General features: G+C 45.0%; 1 protein-coding gene across 6 annotated transcripts in view; it reads right to left on the reverse strand.

Annotated features, from left to right (window-relative positions):
- The window catches only part of RUNX1 (RUNX family transcription factor 1), a 254,069-nt gene that overhangs the window by 97,039 nt on the left and 136,421 nt on the right, over nt 1-20,609 (reverse strand). For 4 of the 6 annotated variants that reach the window (XM_072806880.1, XM_072806877.1, XM_072806875.1 and 1 more), the window contains exon 3: nt 3,109-3,147. The exons of the other annotated variants lie outside the window; for them this stretch is intronic. In XM_072806880.1, coding sequence (XP_072662981.1) covers nt 3,109-3,147 — 39 coding nt within the window. The remainder of the gene's footprint in view (nt 1-3,108; nt 3,148-20,609) is intronic. 6 annotated transcript variants of the gene reach the window in all.

A 20,609-nucleotide genomic window follows, 5' to 3' on the forward strand; every position in this document is an offset into this window, starting at 1 on the left:
GCCCCGCCCCGGCGCGCAGGGCCCGTTCCCCACCCCCACCCCCCGCGCCCCGCGGCTCCCTGGCTCCCCGGGGAACCCACCCGGTGCCCCACTCCCAGCGGCGGGGCCGCCCGTCTCCCGGGGGAGGGCGCTCATCCCCACCCCCAACAGGGGACCCTCCGCTGCAGCTCCCCGGAGCAGGGGTCCGTCACCCGCCCCCCGCGGGGCCCCTCCGGCCGCCGCCTCCTTCCCGGCTGCGGACGCGCGGCTAGGGTGCTGGGGGCGCCGAAGCGCCGGATTCTCCCTCGGCGCTGCCTCTGGGGCCTAACGGAGGCGTCGGCCAGGGCGGGCCAGCCGGGGGGGGGGGGGGGGCGGCCTTCCCGGGCGCGCGGGCTGCTTCCCTGGCCCCAGGACCGGAGAGGCCGCACGGGCCGCTCCGAGCCGCCGGGAGGCTGGCGCCGGCCCCGCGGGAGACGCTGCGGGCCGCGGGCTCGGGGCGGACGCCAGGGGGCAGCAGCCGTCCTCGCTGCCGCCCCGGGCGCCCGGGAACGCCCCCGATGGCGCGCGACTCCGCCGGCCCTCCTCCCGGCCTTTGGGCCGCTCCGGTAACAACTCCAGTTTGGGTAGAAAAGGCTGGAAACGGGCGCGTCCTGCCCCTGCCACCCCGGCGGCGGAGCTGGTGGCGCGGGAACCCTCGGGCGGGGGCCTCCGGCATCCTGACCCGCCCGCATCACGGTCTCTCCCCGAAACCCCTCTGCACGCACCCCGCGACCGGCCGGCTCTCCACCCGCGGGGCGCCAGGCGTCCCGGGTACCGCGCCGGGCCCTCGGCCTTTGCGAGCTTGTCCCCAGGTGGGCCGCCCCCTCGCTCGTCTCCGGGGCACCCGAGACACTCCCGAGAACCACCAGCAACCAGCTGCGTTTTGTTTTAATGGGTCTGGGGTCTCAGAAGACTCCTTCGTATTCTTCCTTAAAAGCGATTTTCAGGAAGCCGCATTTCAGCAGTCAACCCCCCCCCCCCCCAAAAAAAAGCCTCCCTCCACCTTGGCCCAGCGATTCCAAAGAGTGCGCAGTTGCCAGACCTCCCTGTGCGCCGCCCCCTGCCCGGGCTCCGAACCCCTGGGCCGCGGCTCCGAGCCGGCCGAGCGCTCCCGGGGACAGCCCGCAAGTGCATCCCCAGGGCCCCCCGCGGACGCAGGGCAGGGCTCGGGGCTGCGGCGGCGGCGGCGGCGAAAATGGGCTCTGACTCCGGGATAGAGCGGACCGGGGTGATTCGCCCGGCGGAAAGGTCCGAGAAGGAGGCTCCTCCGGGGGCCGGGGCGGTTTGAAACCCTAAACCCTGCGAGGGGCTGCGGGCCGGACTCTGCGGCCGTCCCCCGGGCGGGGTCAAGTTCCCTAACTTAGGGGAGAGGTACAGGGTTAGATGCACCGAGTGCAGCAAGCCCTTCAGCGGCGGCCCCCTGGGCGCTGCTCAGCTACGAGTTTCAACCAATAAATCTCGAGTTTGAACGTTGACAAGGATGATAAGAGCAAGGAAAGCTTTTGCTGATTTATTCTAAATCCGGCCGCCGCGCATTTGAGGTTCCCGGGACCTGCGCTGGCTGTAACTGCTTACTTAGAGCGGTGCACCCTGGAAAACCAGAAACAAACTAACAAAAAGCACTGCAGCCCTCCTTGCAGAGGAGCTAAAATGCATTGCAAATCGGGCTGCAGGAGGCTCAGCTGAGATGTACCTGGAAGCCCTTAGTCTGGAGGGCTTTTTACAGAGCTCACAAAGTTCCTGAACATCGCATACGAAACGAAGAACTCTTTTTCCACCAAAGGCGCTCCTTGTAGCGGCAATATAGAATTTCCCTTCCTCTGCCTCTCTAAGAAAGGAAACATGACCACATTCACTCCTGGAATAATACTAAAACTCCCTCTTGTCATAATACAAAAAAAAAAAAAAAATACAACGAAGCGAGGTGTTGGGCGGATGCTATATGACGGATCTTTCCAAATTTGCTGCGTGGGGGGAAACTCCAATAATGCTCATAACAGGAATGAAATGGAAGTTTTCACAGGGCATTTTTTAAAGTAGTATTTGGTTAGCAAAATTTGGAAGCAAGATAATTTCATGGGGGAAAATAACAGCTCGTTGATGCTTTTCTTCAACTTCAGGTAAATCCGCAAGTGGTCTCAGGAAATATCTAAATATTTTTACTTTTTTTGTGCTGTTTTAAAACCCTCTCAAAAAATAAAATGTGCCTAAAGATAGGATTGAAATCTCAACCATTCTCTTAAAATTCTCCTCTAAGTAACATCTTTCTAAAATTACATTTCTAAAAATGTAATATTTCTAGAAAAAAATTATTTCTATTTCGGTGGACCATTTCAATGAAATAAAAACCAGAGGATGTGTTTTGCTGGTGGTTCTGGACCAAATTGGTGCAGTTGATGTAATGTCACAAGGATGGAGAACATTTTTGTGAAGAGTAACATGTGAGTGTCTGTGCAAATAACCTGCTCTACACCCCATCCAGTTTTCGACACTGGAATTTAATTAAACATTTCCCTCTCCCCTCTTTGAGATTATTTTAATTTTGAAACCTAATTACTTTGGGGACAGGATTCTTTCGTTCCGTCGCTACATCCTTCCTCCATGTGAGTGTTTCCATAGGATGTGGTCGTCGATGTGTGAGTTGTTCACTCTGACATCATAATTGTGCAGCTCCCAAGTGTACAATTCAAATTTAGGATGCTTACTAAACATTTTACCGTCATAAAAATTTTGCATTGCCACTGTTGTAACAAAGGTAATAAACTAGGTTATAACAGATAGAAGCCAAGCTCCATTTTTCCAGAGAGTTGTATAGAGTCATTTAATAAGAGCAGAATACATCTGTGGTAAACTACTCTGTAGAACCGAAGGTATCATTTAAAGTTTCTTTGGAATGTTTTATATGGTTTGATATTTGCAATATGAAGAACAGCTTTTAAGTATTTTTGAATCAGCAAAAAAAAAAAGCCTTAATTATTTGGCTATTTTATGTCATAAGTTACTTATAGATTTACATAGATTAAAAAATCATGTATATGCACATATGAACGTACATATTTTATTAAAAATGTGATTTGGAATCCAACATACCGTGAACATCTCTAGATGGATTCATTCCATGTATGCATTCTGAAAGAACAGAAAGTAGGAAAATAAAAGTTGTATAAATATACTGATGGCAAGCACCAAATTTACTGATAGTTGATGAATTCCATTCTAATTGTAATCCATGCAAGTATAAAAATTAAATTTCCCCCACTTGTTTAATTTGATTTAATTTTTTGTTGGCTGATTGCCCCTCAGACTTTTTAGCACTGGGGATTTTTACAGCATGTTGTCCTGCTTTGGCACAAAAATAGCTTAAAACAGTAAACCAGCAAATAACAAATGAACTGTTACATTTGCACATGGTTTTATGGGACTTTGACCACTGTTTTCCATTGCTAGCTAGTACTGAATATCTTTCATAGGATCACCTTTTTAAAGCTCTGTATGTGATGCCAGTGTGATTTATTTATGAACATTAGAAATTCATTTGGAGAATGTGAAAGTGAATCAGAATTCAAGGTGAAATTAAAACCAAACCCTAACTTACTGCCAAAACACTTGAAAATTGGCATTACAGCAGCGGTGAAATGCAAGATGTAAAAACAGAAGTTTTTTAAAGCAATGAAGATAAGCAATTTTGAAGACATCTTTTGAAAGAAGCAGACTGATAGGTAAACATTACCATGATTTACTTCCAAGAGGACAGTTTAGAAATATTTCCTCCTTGCACGCTTTACTCTCCTTCCCTCTGCTAGGGGTGCAGATTATTTGTACTGAAACTTCTCATTCTTGAAATAACAGATGATATCAATTTTTATTGAAAATGACCATCGTGTGATAATATATCCACATATCCATATATGAATCACTTCCTATATACTGCTGCAGGTACAGTTAGCAGTTAACCCATTAAGCAAAGTCATCTGAAGCTACTTTTCTTTCCTTTGAATACGTACATGCAATGTTCTGATTTTGAAACTACTGCATCAGCCTTGTATATTGATAACGTTCGACACTGAATGATTAACATGAAAAATAAACCATTTTTCAAAGCCTTAGGATCTGAGCATTTCAAATACTGCGGACCTAAAGCTTTCAACTTTACTCCACAATATTAATATATCTTAAAAATTTTTTAAACAAAAAAAAGGAGGTAATTATTTCAGATTTCCAGACGCTGTTTAAATAGGCAGGAGAACAAGATTTACAGCTCTTTAGTCTTATGTTTTTTTTGCCAAAGCAAAAAGAGCAACTAAAATAATAAGGGGTTCTGAAGGACTGCTCTATAATGAAAGAGTAAAGCAATTAAATAGGTACGGTGTCCAAGGAGCATCCTTAAACACACACACACACACACACACACACACACACACACAGAAAAAACAAACAGAAAAACCCCGCCAAGATTGTGGTGTGCATGTACATACAAAAAAAAAAATGACTCCATGAAGATTTTTAAAAAATAGAGCAGGGAAAAAGATCATTTGCACTACTTGTGAACGATAAGGTAAGAAATATCAAATGTACCCTGAAGTTAGGAAGTTCACTTTTCATAGGCATGGGAGGAATCCACAACAGTAATATTGACAGCCAAATTCATGCTAAAGAGACCCAGCAGAACCGACCTCCCTGGAAATTCTCTCCTGAGACCCCGAGAAGCCTTTCCATGTCAGAGGCTGAGAAACAGAAGGAGCAAAGTAGAAAAGCAAATGGTTTGTTTATACACCTAACATTTCAGTGGTTCTCAGAGAAAACCCAAGTTGTTGTTTTGTTTTTTTTTTTAACCTAAAAGTAAGGGCAAAAATGAGTGAATTTTGAAAGGTGTGCCTGTTGGAAGTGTCCTTGGTTTGTCCTGTGTCAGTAGCCTTTTTTTTCTTTCAAGATTTTATCTATTCGCTCGTGAGAGACACACAGAGAGAGAGAGAAAGGCAGAGACATAGGCAGAGGGAGAAGCAGGCTCCCTGCGGGGAGCCCTATTTGGGACTCAGTCCGGGTATTCTCCGGGATCACTACCTGAGCCAAAGGCAGCTGCCCAACCACTGAGCCACCCAGGTGCCCCCTGTGTCAGTAGCCTTAAGGACATAGCCCACACATTAAGCTGGGGGAAGGGGTAGTCTCCAGGTGAGGTAGCACCTGTGGAGGTTTGCAGTTGTTTGCCCAAAGAGTTGTTCTTTTTTTTTTTTTTCCCTTTAATTTCAGTCTTTTTAAAATTTAAATTCAATTTGCCAACATATAGTATAACACCCAGTGCTCATCCCATCAAGTGCCCAAAGAGTTGTTAAAGGTGCTTGAACCTAAAGTGTAAGAGACGACATGTCTAGGGTGTTCATGACAGCAAGAGCTCAATTTGGCTAACTCATCCCCCAGCTGTCTCCCTCCATCCCGATCTTTCTCGCTCCTTTCCTCTCACTGAATGCTGCTAAGTGCATTCAGGTAATGCGCAAAATGCTTTTCTCTACCATGCGGCAACAGTACCGTGGATCCTTGCCACAATGCCATTACCACCCCCATTTTACAGATGGGGAACCTCACCCTCAGAGGGTTTAGGAAACTTGACAAAATCACTCCACTCTGTGTGAGTGCACACACACACACACACACACACGTCCACATATGGGTCTGAATGAATGATGAGCTATGTTTCTTTTTGGCTACAGCTGTGTATTTTTATAGGTATCCTCGGTAGAGCTCTGAAAAATTAAGCTCTGAACTCATCTGTCAATTTGATGCTTCCCTGTCTCATCATCTCCATTAGACACTATCCTTGAAATTCTGCACATTGCAAATCTCAAATATTTAGGAGTCACAGTATGAAGTTATTTCTGGCCATCCACAGATTTTGAGGAGTAGGTCAAGGTCTGTTTAGCTTTTAAAGTCTTACTAAATATTAAATGGCTTTCTAGTCCTTTTCTGCCTCCACATGTTCAAAATGACATCTTTGGGGGGTGCCTAGATGGCTCAGTTGGTTAACTGTCTGCCTTCGGCTCAGATACCAGGGTCCTGGGATGGAGCCCCCAGTTGGGCTCCCTGCTCAGGGGGGAGTCTGCTTCTCCCTCTTCTTTTGTCCCATCTGCTACTTGGGCTCTCAATCTCTCTCAAATAAATAAATAAATACAATCTTAAAAATAAACCAAAGTGACATCTTTGGGACTTTTCCAGATATGAAGTATTTGATCTTCTTCCTTTAGCATTTCTCTAAAGCTTTCTGTGTGCCAGGCAGAGTGCTAGGCTAGTTGGTGACAAAGGACAAATACAAAAGAGCAATGGAGTGTCATGGCTGCTGCTGAGTGACCACAGAGTGTCATGGTTCCAGGAAGATGGTGGGAGGAGACATCATCCCACCTGGAAAAAGAAAAGAGCATACCACCTGGTGGGTTTGGGAAGACCTTCCTTTGTAGTAGAGGTGATACTTGATGTGACTCTTAGAGGCTAGGTAGGTTTTTTACCAGGTGGTTGGCAGGGCTGGAGGAAGGGTTTAGGGAGGTAGAACGGGACAGGGGAGAAGGCACTCCTGGCAGAAGGATCAGTGTGAAAAAACGTGAATTTGTGAAATGGATCACAGAAACATGTCAGTTCTAGTATAATTGGAGTGTAAGTTTGGGATCGGGGTGCTCACAAATAATGCAGTGCTGGCAGACATGAACATGGGTCGTAGGCAGCTTATAGACCTGAAGCAATTTGCGCATGAGGGCAATGGGTTCTATCAAAGCCTTGAGATCTGGGGAACAATCTGATTAATACATGTTTGAGGGAAGTAAATTTGTCAGAGGTGGATAGATGAGTAGGAGGGGGTAGAAATGAGTGGGGAGCTACTGCAATTGTCACATGAGGAATTATGAACATCTGCATTAAAGTGGGAACAATGGAGATGGAAGAGGCAGCTATGGGGGAGGAGAGAAGAGTCTCCCCTGCTTCTGGCCCAGGCACCATTACCAGCAGTAGAGAAGACCAGAAGAGGAAGGGTTTGGAGGTAGACATGAGGATCTGGCTTTCGATGAACAGAACAGAGCTGTGGGGAAAATAGCCAGGAATTGAGGGCAGACGTCCTCATAGATCTGCACTGGTTTCACATTGTACAGAGACTGTGTCCAGGAAGAAGGGAGCATTGACAGTCAGAGATCATTGGCATCTAAGGGGTTGGTTAGAAAAAGGTGGAACCACCAAAGAGATTGAGCTACAAAGAGAAAGAGGAGAGAGTAGAGTCTTCAAAACAAAAGAAGATGGGAGTTTCAAGAGGAAAGGGTGTCTCAAAGGCCAAGGCCAAGGAAGGGCCATGGGGGTGAGGACTGAAACAGTTACTTTGGATTTTTCTGGGGGAGCCATGGTATCCTTTGCTAGAAGACGTTTCAGTGGAGCAGATGATGGGAGGGGCAGCAAATGGTTGTAGTGTGTGTGTGTGTGGCGGGGGGGGGGGGGTAGGTGCTTAGTGGAGGAGGGTGGGAAAAGATGGGGTGGCAAGGAGACGGAAAACCCAAAGTTGAGCTGTATGTGTGCATGTGTGTGTGCTGAAGATGGAAGAAGACCTGTGAGAAAATTAACACTTGCCGTGTGCATTTTTCTGAAGGTCACACTCATCAGCTCCCACCCCAACCTAGTTCTTCTTGCTTTGCCCATTGCACATTCATCTCCTGGTTTCCAGGGTTGGATCCATGGATTTACTTTGATCTCATCCAACCTGCTGCCAGGTCCTCTTTTTGGTTTCTTTGTGTTAATCTGTGCCCCCCGCCCCCCCCCAACACACACACTTTCCAGCCCTATTGCCATCATTCTGTTTCGAGTTCTTAGGGACTTTTGCCAGATCTCCTGAAAAGGTCTCCTATAAAGGAGTTTCTATTAATTTCTTATAGTACTTCCAGATTACTCTCCCATACCACTGGTCTGCTGATTCTGTAGCAGAATGCATCCCCTATGCACCCCAACTTCAGAGTAAGCTCTTCTTATGGTCCTGCAGGATTAAGGGCTACCTTCCATCCCCATGTTGGAGGGGGCTCAGATCCCTGTTCTTAGAGTGAAATTTTCTCTCAAGGACCAAATATATGCTTCCTTGTGTTCTCCATGTCCTCTGAGTAACCCTTGAACTATATCTTAGGTTGTTTTAGAACTATTTGAATATATTGAGGAGTAGAGTGGGTAGGAGGGAAGCAATGGAACCAACTCTTCTCTGACTTCAGGTTTCTATATGTGACATTCCTGGCTTCTATGTGGAGTGACATTCTTTGGTGTAAAACTCTTGGCCTCTTGCCAAAAGGGCTCATTCATCCTCCACCATAAAAGATTAAATTGCTTGGTGAGTTGCTTTGGGGATAGAAACCAGGCATAGTGGTCAGAATCCTAAAATGGACCCCCAAGACTTCTCACCCTCACCTGTAGGGCCTTGAATAGGTTGGGTTGTCACACCTGGCCATGTTACACGGCAAAAGGAATTTTTCTAACATCATTAATGTTACTAATCAGGTGGCTTCGAGTCAACCAAAAGGACAATTATCCTGTTGAGCTGATCTAATTGCAGGAGACCTTTAAAAGCAGAATCTTCCTAGGCTAGGGCAGAAATGAGGTAGAGAAGATCTGATGTGCGTGCCCTGTTGGCTGGATGATGGAGGGAGCCATGTGCAAGAATGGAGAGCAGTCACTATAGGTGACCCCTGGCGGACAACCAGCATGGAAATAGGACCCCATCCTGCAGTCCTAAGGAACTGCTTTTTGCCAAAAACCTACTGAAGCCCAGAAGTGCATTTCCCCCCAAGAGCCTCCAGATAAGAGCTCAGTTTGGCCAACACCTTGGTTTTTGGCCTTGTGAGTGTCTGAGCTGGGAACTCGTTTGAGTCCAACTGGACTTCTGACCTACAGAACTATGAGCTAATATGCGGGTGTGGTGTAAGTTGCTAAATTTGTGGCACTTTGGTAGTGTGGCAGCAATAGAAAATTAGTACTCTGAGCATACCTTTCCCCTCCCCTTTTTGTTTTGGGGAAGCACTGCCTGTGTGTTAATGAGTAAGTCTCTATTTCTGGGGTTCAGTGGCAAAGAGCCTCATTCTGAGTTCTTCCCAAATCCTTGATGATAAAGCTGATATTTTAATTCCTGTCTGCTTGACTACTTTGTCTGCCTCACAGTTGGTGCTGGATCACTGGGGAGCAGGGATATCTTTTATTGGGCTTAATGTCAACTCTATCATTGTCTTACTGTCTTCTGATTCACCCTCACCTTCATGCAAACACATAACTACTAGATTTTGAAGACCTTGCTGGTGAGGCTGCTTACTCCTTTGTGAATCTCTAGATGGCACTGCACAAACCTAACGTGTTTTTGGAAGCCCCTGGGGATCTGGTTAAGTGCAGATTCTGATGCAACAGGTTTGGGTGGCACCTGAGATCCCATATTTCCAACAAGTGTTGGAACTGCAACCACACTCAGAGATGGCAAGAGCGCCTGCTCAGTGTCTGGCAACAATCGAGCCTGCAGTGTCTAAAAGATTTTGTTAACATTGCCAAAAGCAAACTTAAAATTTTCTAGGAGCCACATTAAAATAGTAAAGATAAATGAGTGAAATTAATTTTAATAACATTTTCTTTCTCTCAGTGTATCTCGAGCATTTTCATTTCAACATATAATCAATATGAAAATCATTGATGTAGTTTACATTCTTTCTTTCCTTTGTTTGTTTTGCCCTAAGTCTTCAAAGTCCTGTGTGCATTCTACATTTATAGCACATCTCCATTCAGTCCGGCCATGTCTCAAGCCCTCCAGAGTCACCTGCGGCAAGTGGCTCCTATTTTGGACAGGGCAGTTCTAGAGTGACCACTCAAGACGCAGTTCCCTTCCCAAAGCAATTTTGCTACTATCCTGCCAGTGCTCAAGTGAGCCCTGTTTTGAACCATCGAAGGTGAAGCCCATTAGGTAATGCATCTCTCTTGACTCATATTTTCCCTCTGGGCTGTCCTGAAGCAAAGTTCAGCATTTGTATCACGATATACACTTGATTGATTAAAAGGCAGAAGGACACACACACAGTGACAGCAACTGAACTGCAAAAGCCTACTGACCACTGTCAACACCACTACTGCAGCTTCATAGCCACAGGAGAGCCACAAGTTAACCCCATGAATTGTTCACTCCTAAGTAACGTCCACCAGCCATGGAGGGCTCAGCCTATACAACAGAGCTTGGGTTTCTATGAGCTCTGAAAGGATATGACTGAAGCACCTCTTATCTCTTTCTTTTACAACTAGATTAGTTTCCTATGAATTTCATGTAAGCAACATGGATTAGAACAAGAAGTTCTATTTTTAATAGACCGTGATTCTAAAATAGGATGGCAAAGTGGCTAAATGATACTCATTCTCTAATAACAGTTCCCATAAACAGGTTTATTTTGAAATACAGCATTTTTTTCCTCCCAAAAAATCACTCAATGCATCAATTTGCTGACAATCATCTAGTTAAAATACATGAGTAGTTCAAACTGGTGAGGCAGTTTGGCCTCCTGGTCTAAGTTATGGAGTGGATCCATGTCTCTTTCTTCCAGTGCTCAGAAAAAAATAACAAAGGAGAATACATGAGGCCAGATCTGTGACAGAAGCCACTGGCTCTATCTCACTGCGTTGATCCTCAGAGGTTGCTGGGAATCTCTGAACGTTCAAACATCTCTATAGGGCAAATGTACCTGCTTTCCACCCCTTGGCCTTGTGGGTTGAGTACAGAATCAAGAGGCTGATGTGTGGAGATTTAGAAGGGTTGTAGATCTTCTCCACATTTTCTTTGGCTCCATTAGCCATGAACAGAAGGTGGTTTCCAATGAAAGGCTGAGAAACCACTCTGTGCATGAAACTGGTCTCTTCTTTGAGTGATATCCCTATTCCAGTGCTAGGGGTAAGCATCCAAGTATCAAGAAGTGTCTCTAAATCTGCTGAACAGGGAGGTGAGTTTATGTGCTTTCCCATGATTCTGAGCCTCCTAGCTGGAGAATATTACAGCAGCAAACTTTTCCGGTGGGTGATAGAAGTAGAGTCTGTAAAGCAGCTGTAACTTCTAAGTCTGTTTTCCTTTAGGCTAAAATTCTGTTAATATATTTAAAACCATTCCCACTGCAATGAATGAGAAACAGCACACCATATTACTAAGTTGAATAAAAAAAATCAATGAACAAATGTCAGAATGAATTCACAGGAGTCTCGTGCCTCATTCCCCAAGTCATTCCGCACATTATTCTGCAGTGAACTCTCCTCCCCCCAGGGAAGCAGTTTATTGTATTCTTTGTATGTATGATTTACCTGTTCTCTCTCACTGGGGGAATTATGAAATAGGAAGATATGATTTTTCTCTGCAAGGCAATATTTGTGTTTAAAAATAACTAGGTGAGTCCTCTTACTCAGTCCCTGAACTGCTAGACATAGGAAGGAGGGCTGGGGATGAAGTGTAGGTCAGTTTGATAAAATATGCCCAATGACCCCTTGTGAGCTGATAGAGCAGTGAGTGGCCCCCTGTGATGTTGGCCCCTGCCCAACAGCAAGAGTGAACTTTTGAAGTTAAATTTTGAATTTGTTGGCGACATGATTGGATGAAAGACAGCATGGTTCATGCAACCAACATAATCCCTGGTATATCTGATATAGGGGCACCCAACTTATCTCTCAGTGGTAGACGCATATCTAGAAGGAAGCCTCAGTGTGCTACTAGCCAGATGGCTCAGGGCCACGTAGATACATGCCTCGACCTAGCCTCAGTTTCCTTGCCTACAAAAATGAGAGTCTTTTCAGCACCATGAACATTTACACATAAATGCCACTTGGAACTGTGAGAAATTGACCTGGTCTGGTGTTGACCTAGGTGAGCATACGGCTGGTGTGAACTTGGATTTTGAGTGGGGAGAGAAAGAAGGAAAAAGAGAAACACAGAGTCACAATTGTCCTACCACTGGTCCCCCACAGACTGTAGAGAAATTTGCCACAATTGTAGCAGAAATGATTAGAGAGGGACCATAGAAGTTTGAGATAAATCTTGGGTGCTGAATCAACCATCTGCCCTAGACCTGGGATTCTGTTCAAGAATCAAGAGGGAATAAGCAATGGAGGTATCTGTGAGGAATTGCTGGGAAATCTATAATGATCAATTAAATAATAAATTGCCAAATGTTGGTCTTAGAGTGTCCTCTAGGCACTCCAGTAAGAAGGCAGATCCTCTCATGTTAATCCCGCTATCTGTAGATGTGGAAAACGGAATTTCATATGCAACAGTGGGCTAACTGCTCTGCTTTGTTGTGGGGCCATGGAATTATCACACTCCACAAAAGCCCTAAAATTTCACCTTGTAGTATGAAATAAAAAACAGTTTTTAAAAAAGCAACAATAGAAGTGCTCATTCCATTCTCTAATTACATAATTATATTTTCTGCCTTTTAAAAATCCTAAGATCTGCATTGTAATGATTACATATTCTCAGATTACATTAATATAATAATACTATGTTCTGGTAATAATCATATTTTTATGAATAGTGTACCATACACATGATGAAAGGGGATATTAAAAACTTTTGTGGAAACTTCTTATGATATATCGTTGCTTATTTCTCGATCAAAAAGTGGTTAAGATTTAAGCTTTTTGATATGCTTGTTTTGTGCTTGCTTGGAAAAGTGCTATGATTTAAATCTATTTTTCAAAGGGCACTTGAGTGGCTCAGTGGATGAGCATCTGCCTTTTGGCTCAGGTTGTGATCCTGGAGTCTTGGGATCGAGTCCTGCATTGGGCTACCCGCACAGAGCCTGCTTCCTCCTCTGCCTATGTCTCTGCCTCTCTTTCTGTGATTCTCATGAGTAAATAGATAAAATCTTTTAAAAAATGTATTTTTCAAAAAAATCAAAGCAAATTTGCTACCTTTTTTTTGGAATGAATAAATGATACTAATGCTATAGGGGTCACCTATTCTTGAAAGATAGGAAGGGCAAAAATTTTTAACAAAATTAAATTTTAAAAAATCTAAAAACTGAACATCTATTAGCTAGTTTCCAACTTACACTTGTATGTACAATGAAAGCAATATGCAGAAATCATTAAATCACCATCCAAAAAATCATTAAAAATGATTAAGCGTATAAACAACTTAATTTTTAAGGAGGGGGGAGCAGAGGCAGAGGTAAAGGGAGAGAAAATCCTATGCAGGCTCTTCACCCAGCACCAAGCCCCAACAAGGGGCTCGATCTCATAACCTTGAGATTATGACCTGAGCTGAAATCAAGTCAGATGCTTAACCAACTGAGCCACCCAGGTGCCCCAACACTTGAAGACTTTTTATTACACATTTTTGCAGAGAAGGTAGCTCTTTTTTCCTAAATACTAAGAGCAAAGGAACAGATGGCTGTTCTATCGTGATGACAAGTGAGCCCCCAGATGAAGTTCTAGTTGAACTACTGACCAATGAGTGTGCTGGTGTTTAATGACTATAAAGTGCTTCCATTTTTCTTGCTTCTCTAGCTATCTTAAACAAGTCAAACTCCTATAAGGATACACCTCTTGAGGAGAACTTCAAAGCATTAGGGGTTAACACAGCATTCTAGGGTAAGTTTTGGAAAAGGGCAAGCAGAAAGTATTTAAATAAATGCTGACTTTAAGAATCTTTGAAGAGCATTGAATTAGAAGACACTCTGTGATTGTCAAGTTCTTGATTTAGGGTGCATCTTACTTGTTAGAGAAAAATATTCCAGATCTAACATCCCTTACCACTTCTAAAGTAGACACTATTTGTTTAGCCAAGAACTCTTTTGCTGGAGACACTACATGATGAAATGGGCTTCTAAGGAGGAAAGATGACAACTTGACCAAACATGCCAGTAGGGGCTCCAGTTTTGTCTGCACACACCAGGTTGAGTTGTCAAACTCCAGAGTGAGCTGAATGAAGGACAAGCACTGGCCAGAAGCTGCCTGGTGGGCCCCGTCTAAGCGACCTGGGCACACCCGTTCTCCTGAGTCCCACACTGTCCCGGAGATCATGATTTAAGAGTGGCAAATGGAACAATGACATGAAGCGAAGTGCAAGATGTAGATTTCTTCCCCCTCACTGAGCAAGCCCACAGGAGATTTCATTTCTTCTCTTTTTGCCTTAGGCATGTAGAGGCTAGCAATTTTCATTTCATTCCTGAAATGATTTCCACCACCACCCCCTACTTCCCAATTAGAGTAGAAATGGATGAAGATCTCTGATTAACCCCTTGGATACTAGGAATGAGAAGGAAATAAAGTTACACGAAAACTTTTTAAGTTACACAAAAACTTAATTTCACTTTTGTCTCTCTTTCTTTCTTTCTTTTTTCTCGATCATGAAAAAACGAAGATTTGATTAATCATACTCTCCCCCAAAGGACGGTTCTTCAGGGAAAACATGATAGTACCTTAAAGGCAAAGCAGCAGAAGAAAAATTTCCTTCATGAGAATGTTATCCTGTTACTAGTCATCTTTATATTTAAGAGTGTTCTAGAATTCTTCTGAGTCAAGTTAGATACAAATTCAGATACAACCTAGGAAGTTGTACTGAAGCAGCAACTGTGCAGGAGAGAGAGGCTATGGCACACGTGGCGGAATATTTTCTTGGTTTTTACTAAGCCTCAAATAACTGGAACTAAAAAAGAAAAGTGGCTACATATCTAGAAACTGCTAGATCACCTGAAGTTTATCAAGTAGCTCTGCCCTCCCCGCTAATCCTGGGTTAAAAACAAAACAAAACAAAACAAAACAAAAAAAACAACCTTCTATAAGATATATCTTCTTAATGGTCTTTAAGATTTTGGCATGCTGAATTCCAAAGTACGATGCCCCAAATAATAATGCTTCAGCAGCAACCTGTGAACAAGAACCATCTCCCTGCTGGAAGTCTGTTTATTTTGCTTGAAACAGAAGGAGGAAAGGCACTTTTGACTTGTGTTGTAAGTCAGCGTTCCCGAGAAAAGCTAAGTTCCCCATTGGGCACAAAATTTTGGATCTTTAAAAGAAAATGTGAGCCTTTTCTAGTTTTTAAAAGATCACGAATATAAAGTATAGATACGGTTGACTTAATAGGCCGAGGAAATAACCGGTCACATCAGGAACAGCCTGGACAGCGTCACAGGAGGATGCGCTAGATTCTGGGTGTGCTAGGTTTTAACGGGTGTGGGGTTTCTTCTACCTGCCATCAAGACACTAGGTGGTTTGACCTCTGGGGGACCCATTGAGTGATCCTAGTCTCTGAGAACAGAGAAAGCTGTGGAATTGACTCATCCGAGGGGAAAGCCTTATTAATGCTAATAGGGTTCTGATGACTTAGCAAATGTTAGTGGGCAAATAATAATGGGCTCTGACAATGAGTGAGCTACTCCTGAGTTAGAGGCCTTGTGGCAAGGGCTTCTCATGCATTATCACATATAATCCTCTTAAATAATCCTATTAAGTTTGGAACTCTTATCCTCTTAGGCTTAATGGGTTAAACAATGTGGCCTCATTGAGACGAAGCACAGAAAGGAAGAATTTGACCAGGTGCATACAGAAATCAGTCTCTGGATTGTGTGTGTGTGTGTGTGTGTGTGTGTGTGTGTATTAGAAACAATGTTGTTCTAGTTCTCATTCTAGAAGTTTCCTAGACAATGACTTTCCAAAAGGGCTGCCTTTGCTTCTGACAGGCAGCCCCTGCCCAGTTCCAGGGGGTTTGCAAACAGGTCCACTCTAGATGTGTGGTACAAGGAAATGAGCTGCTTTAGAGACACTGAAACCCAGATAGATGGATAAATATTTCAACGACTTTTCCAGAATGTACTTAAGGAGCAGAGTCCATCTCAATTTGGGTTTGAGCCCATGACCTTATAGTTTAAATATAAAATGCATTAAAGCCCTTTATTTAGAGAGCCATATGCCATTTTTAGGGAGCAGCCCCACTTCTCCTTCTGACTTTATTGGGACTACAATGCAAATAGGTGTCTCGATATTGTCATTAGTATTCATTATTTATTAGGACTTGATGGTATATTCAAAGCCAGGAGGGTCATGAGCTTCCCACAAGTGGACGGCTTGACTCTCAAGACCATGCTTCCTTAGTGTACAGATTCGGGGGCTCGCTAAAGAGCAAGAAACCCATGGCAGGAGAACCCCGCTCGGCCCTCGCCTGTGGGTTGGGAATTCAGAGATATGCATCTTGATTTCTGATTTAGAAAAAAAGCAGGACGCTGCCATGTAAAAAGCTTCTGAACAGTGACTTCCAAACCATAGATTGTGACCCACGGATTCGTTGTAAGCTACACATAATACTAATTATTACTGTCACGACACAAATTAAAGAAAGGGAAGGGAAAGAAATAGAAGTGAATAACTGGGAAACAGGGAATTTTGCAAGTAGTGAGAGAAAGTATTGCAACCTGAAGGCCATCTTTTGACTGGTTGTTCCAACTCCTGAGTCATGCACAGAGTTGTCTTCTCAGTGTCGCCTGCTATTCAAAAAAGTTTGAAAGTTTCTGCCCTAAAAGATCTCCCTCCCCCACCCCCCACCGCCATCCTCATTTTGCTTTGTGACTCAGTGTGTGACTGTCTGCAGGGAGGGCCCCTAGCTTCCTCGTGCCTCAGTATCCTCATTGGCTCTAGAGTCTAGCCGTTGTCCAAGTCTCAAAAAGCCCAAATGAAATCATAAGTGCTGAAGTGCTCTGAAGAGCCAAACACAGTCATCAAAGGCAAAGTGTCATTACAAAACAAACCAGGGGGAAGAGGTTTTGACAGCCACCCTTTCATGGAATAGCAATCAAATCTCTTTGAGAGGTGAAGGCAGCCTTCACAAACACTACGTACGCTCCATTCGTGATAAAAGAGAGAAAGGAAGCTCTGGAAAATGAGTGGTTTCTCCAAGATTCCACAACAGTGATGGACCTGGGACTCCCCTCACCCCCCGACCTGGTCATTAGAACCCTTCCCCAAAACTTGCTGCTGTGCCAACAGCCATATTATTACTTGTTGGAAAAAAAAAAAAGCAGGATCTTGTGAAATTTTATTTACAGAAAATTTACAACTCAAGAAAAGCGAAATTGATTTCTTCCCTTTCAAAGCGGTTTCCTGATTGCAATCACATAAATTAAACCGGAGCCCCGAAGAAGTTGTGGGGACCGAGTAATAAATCTCCAAGAAGAGATACTGGGAATCCTTTGAACATCTCGAGAATAACGCAGTAAAATGCCAACGGTAAATATTACCAATCTCCTGCCTGAACTGTCAATCGGGAAAGGATTTTCAAACTCTATTGGAAAAGAAAGGTGGAAGGAAGAATGTCTCTTTCCTCTCTTTAATAGTCTAAACTGAAAGTAAAGGGAGGAACCAAAAAATGTCACCAGAATGTCCTATTTGTCTCTCCAGGGGGGAAAAGCAGGCTGGAACACAGGCTTCGCTGATCTGGCAAGGCCGTTGCTCAATGCTATGTTGTGACACTATTTTAACTGTCACTGAGGGCTGGGATGGCAAATGTTGCACCAACTCCTCTGCAAGGTGTTTCCTGGGCTTTGCAGACAGGATGGTTCGGGGGAGGTGCAATCTCTCTTCTTGTGGAGGCCAGATAAAGCCTTCTGCCCAGGGCCACTATCTTTGAGTGCTGAAGCTGTAGATAACACGGTTTCACACCCGCTGCCCAAGCCCTGCTTTCCTAATTGGTAGGTCTTTATTGCTAAAGTCTTTTGTGTGTGTTTTATCAGAGACACTTTATCATCTTTCTCCAAACGTCCTTTGTCAAGGTCGGCCTTTGAACTTCTTTTGCATATACATTGAATGTGACCAATGATTCAGGGTTTGTAAAAAGCTTATCTATAATTCCTAAGAAAGAGGAATAGGGTCATTGATCTTTCTGCTGTAATAGATCTTCTTAGGGCTTGTGTGTGTGTGTGTGTCTGTGTGTGCACTTGCATGTGTGTGCAATGGGGGACCCGAGGTATCATCTTATGTATTTTTAAGGGATTATGCAACAGATTATCCCAAGCCAAAACTTTATGCCTTTTGTTTTTGCACTAATAAAACCCCCAAATGCTAAGGGCCAGCTTGTCTCGGATTGTAGAAAGGCCCCCTGAGGGCAAGACTGACATCACCCCCAGCCAACTCTGTGTTCCCTTCCTTGCGTAGCTTGTGGGTAGACCCAGGGCAGCCAGGGTCTCCACAAGACTGCTGCTTTGCCTTCATTTGGTAGGGTGCTCTCTGGAACCGAGCAGCAACCCTCGCAGGACGAATTAATGCTCGCTCGTGTTATTTATACCTCCTTTATGTGGAAAACAGATGGAATCGTTTTGGATCACATCAGATAGGTTTATAACTTTGCCCCTCCCCTTTCATTTTTTGCACGTCTCATGTCAAACCCCTGCCTGCAACTGTGAAAATCCAGCTAGGGAGGAGGACAGAGCGGGACAGATGAAGAGGGTGGCACTCCTCCCTCCGGGCAGAGAGGCAGCCTCCTAATGCCGCTCATGTGCTGTAGCAAGCAAGCTCATATAAGGACCACGTCACATGTTTTTAAAAAACGAAAAGAAGAAAACCAGGTGATGTTCTGTTTGCACATCTCCAGGTGGAGGTCGGGAGGGCTCGCCCTGGGTGGGGTCCCAGGACTCTCTGGCTCCAGCCCGGCCATTCTCCATGAGAGGAGATGAGCTTATTTCATAGGTGGAAAGTATAAAGGAGCAGATGAATCTTTGCAAGATTAAAACTCGATCTTCAGGATGGTGGGTCCCCTCACCAAACTCCGTTGGCTCACACCACATGGTTCTCTTTGTCCTCATCCTACTCTTCCCCTTTCCTGAAACCATATCCCGCGCCAAGGTATGGGCCACCATGAATGGGCCACCACGTGGTGTTTTGTGGTGTGAGGGACACCCACAGGCCAGCATGGACATTGAAACAGGACAACGAATTTTAAACAAATCAAGATTTACATAAATTGGCTGCGCTCAGCTCCCACTAACCGGCACCAATGCCTGCCTTACTCATGGCCTAGCTCTCTCTTCCCCATGGGCGCTTGGACTTCCCACTCGCTCTCCTCCTACCATCCTGGGAACCAGAGCTTGAGTCATGGCTTGTGGCTCCCCGGTGTCTGGCAAACAAGCAAAGGGCTGTGCTTCTCTTGCTTCCCCGCCACCCCCACCCTCCCCACTGGCCAGAGTACTCAAGGCTCTCCCAGGTCTTATTTTTCTTCTTTTTGTAATTTCCTGATCGAATCATCAATGATGGAGATCACTTTCAAAACTTTTTTTTTTTTTTTTTTTTTTTTTGTGGGGAATTCATTTAGGCTTCTGGGAACTGAGGACAAATGAACTGTCTTTCTGAAGTCAACAACTGCATAATGAAAGCAAAATGCAAAGGCAAAAGTCTCTCTTACTCTTTGTCCTCTCTCCCTGTCTCTCTCTCTCTAACCCTGGACGCGAGAGTGAAGTCCCTCTCTTCCCCACTGGACCCTGGCAGTTGTTCTGATTGCACCGGACAGAGCCCTCTGCACACTGGCCAGACTGGGTGCCATCTGCACCCTGGCCAGCTCTGGGCACTACGGGGGTGGGGGTGGGGTCAGGTTGCTCACGAATCACACATGGGTCAGGACTCTTTACTGCTCACGTTAGCACCTTATTTCATATTGCATAAAACATCAATACAGGGCCTATGAGGAGGGCACAGGAAACCTTCTTGGACTTTCTGGGGGCTGGGGGAGTCCTCAGACTGGGACGGGGAGGGGGGAAGGAGAAGCTTCCTGATTTAACTCATGAAGCTTCTCCTGTGATAGTACGGGACCCAGGGCGATAAACAGTAGGTGCTTCATAGATGCTTGCTAAACAAAAGTTGGTAGAAATCAGGATCAAACAAACAAACAAACAAAAAAAAGATTTTGGTGATAATATAGGGAATGAAGATGACGTTGATAATGACAGCAACCAGTGTCTATGAAGACAGTTCACATACAGCAACCTTGGAGGGGGACCTTATTCTTGGTCCTGTCAGTAAGGTACAGGGAGGCAGGGAGGTCCGCCAAGGTCATGCACCTGACAGTCACGTTGGGACCCGTGCCCTGATAGAGGAGGGGCTGCAGTCTGGTTGGTGTCGGGACTTTTCAGCGGGGAGAAAGGGGAGGAGCCCCTCTGGCCAGCCCCACTGCAGTCCGGTAGGCAGAGACCAGCGTGAATCAGATCCTGTCTCTCCTCTAACCAAACCCTGAGGGCTTTCCAGGGTCCTCAGAACTCCAGGCTTCCTCAGCCTGCTCTGCCACAGGCTCCCTCCTGCCCTTCAGACACGCTCTTCCTGCCTCAGGACCTTTTCACATGCCTTCCCTCTGCCTGGATCACATGGGGCCCCCAGTTTTCCCCACGGCTGCCCAAATGTCATCTGTTAGAGCAACAGCTAAGGCGACCCCACTCCCTGCCCCCGCACCCCCTCATATCAACCCACACACACTCTGTTTCCCCATAAATCTTTTTGTTTTTTGATCCTGATTTCTTTTTTTTTTTTCATTCATGAAAGACACAGAGAAAAACCTTTATTTATTCATGAAAGACACAGAGAGAGAGAGAGAGGCAGATAGAGAAGCA

The sequence above is a fragment of the Canis lupus genome, chromosome 30 (assembly GCF_048164855.1).
Source record: "Canis lupus baileyi chromosome 30, mCanLup2.hap1, whole genome shotgun sequence".
NCBI lineage: Eukaryota > Metazoa > Chordata > Mammalia > Carnivora > Canidae > Canis > Canis lupus.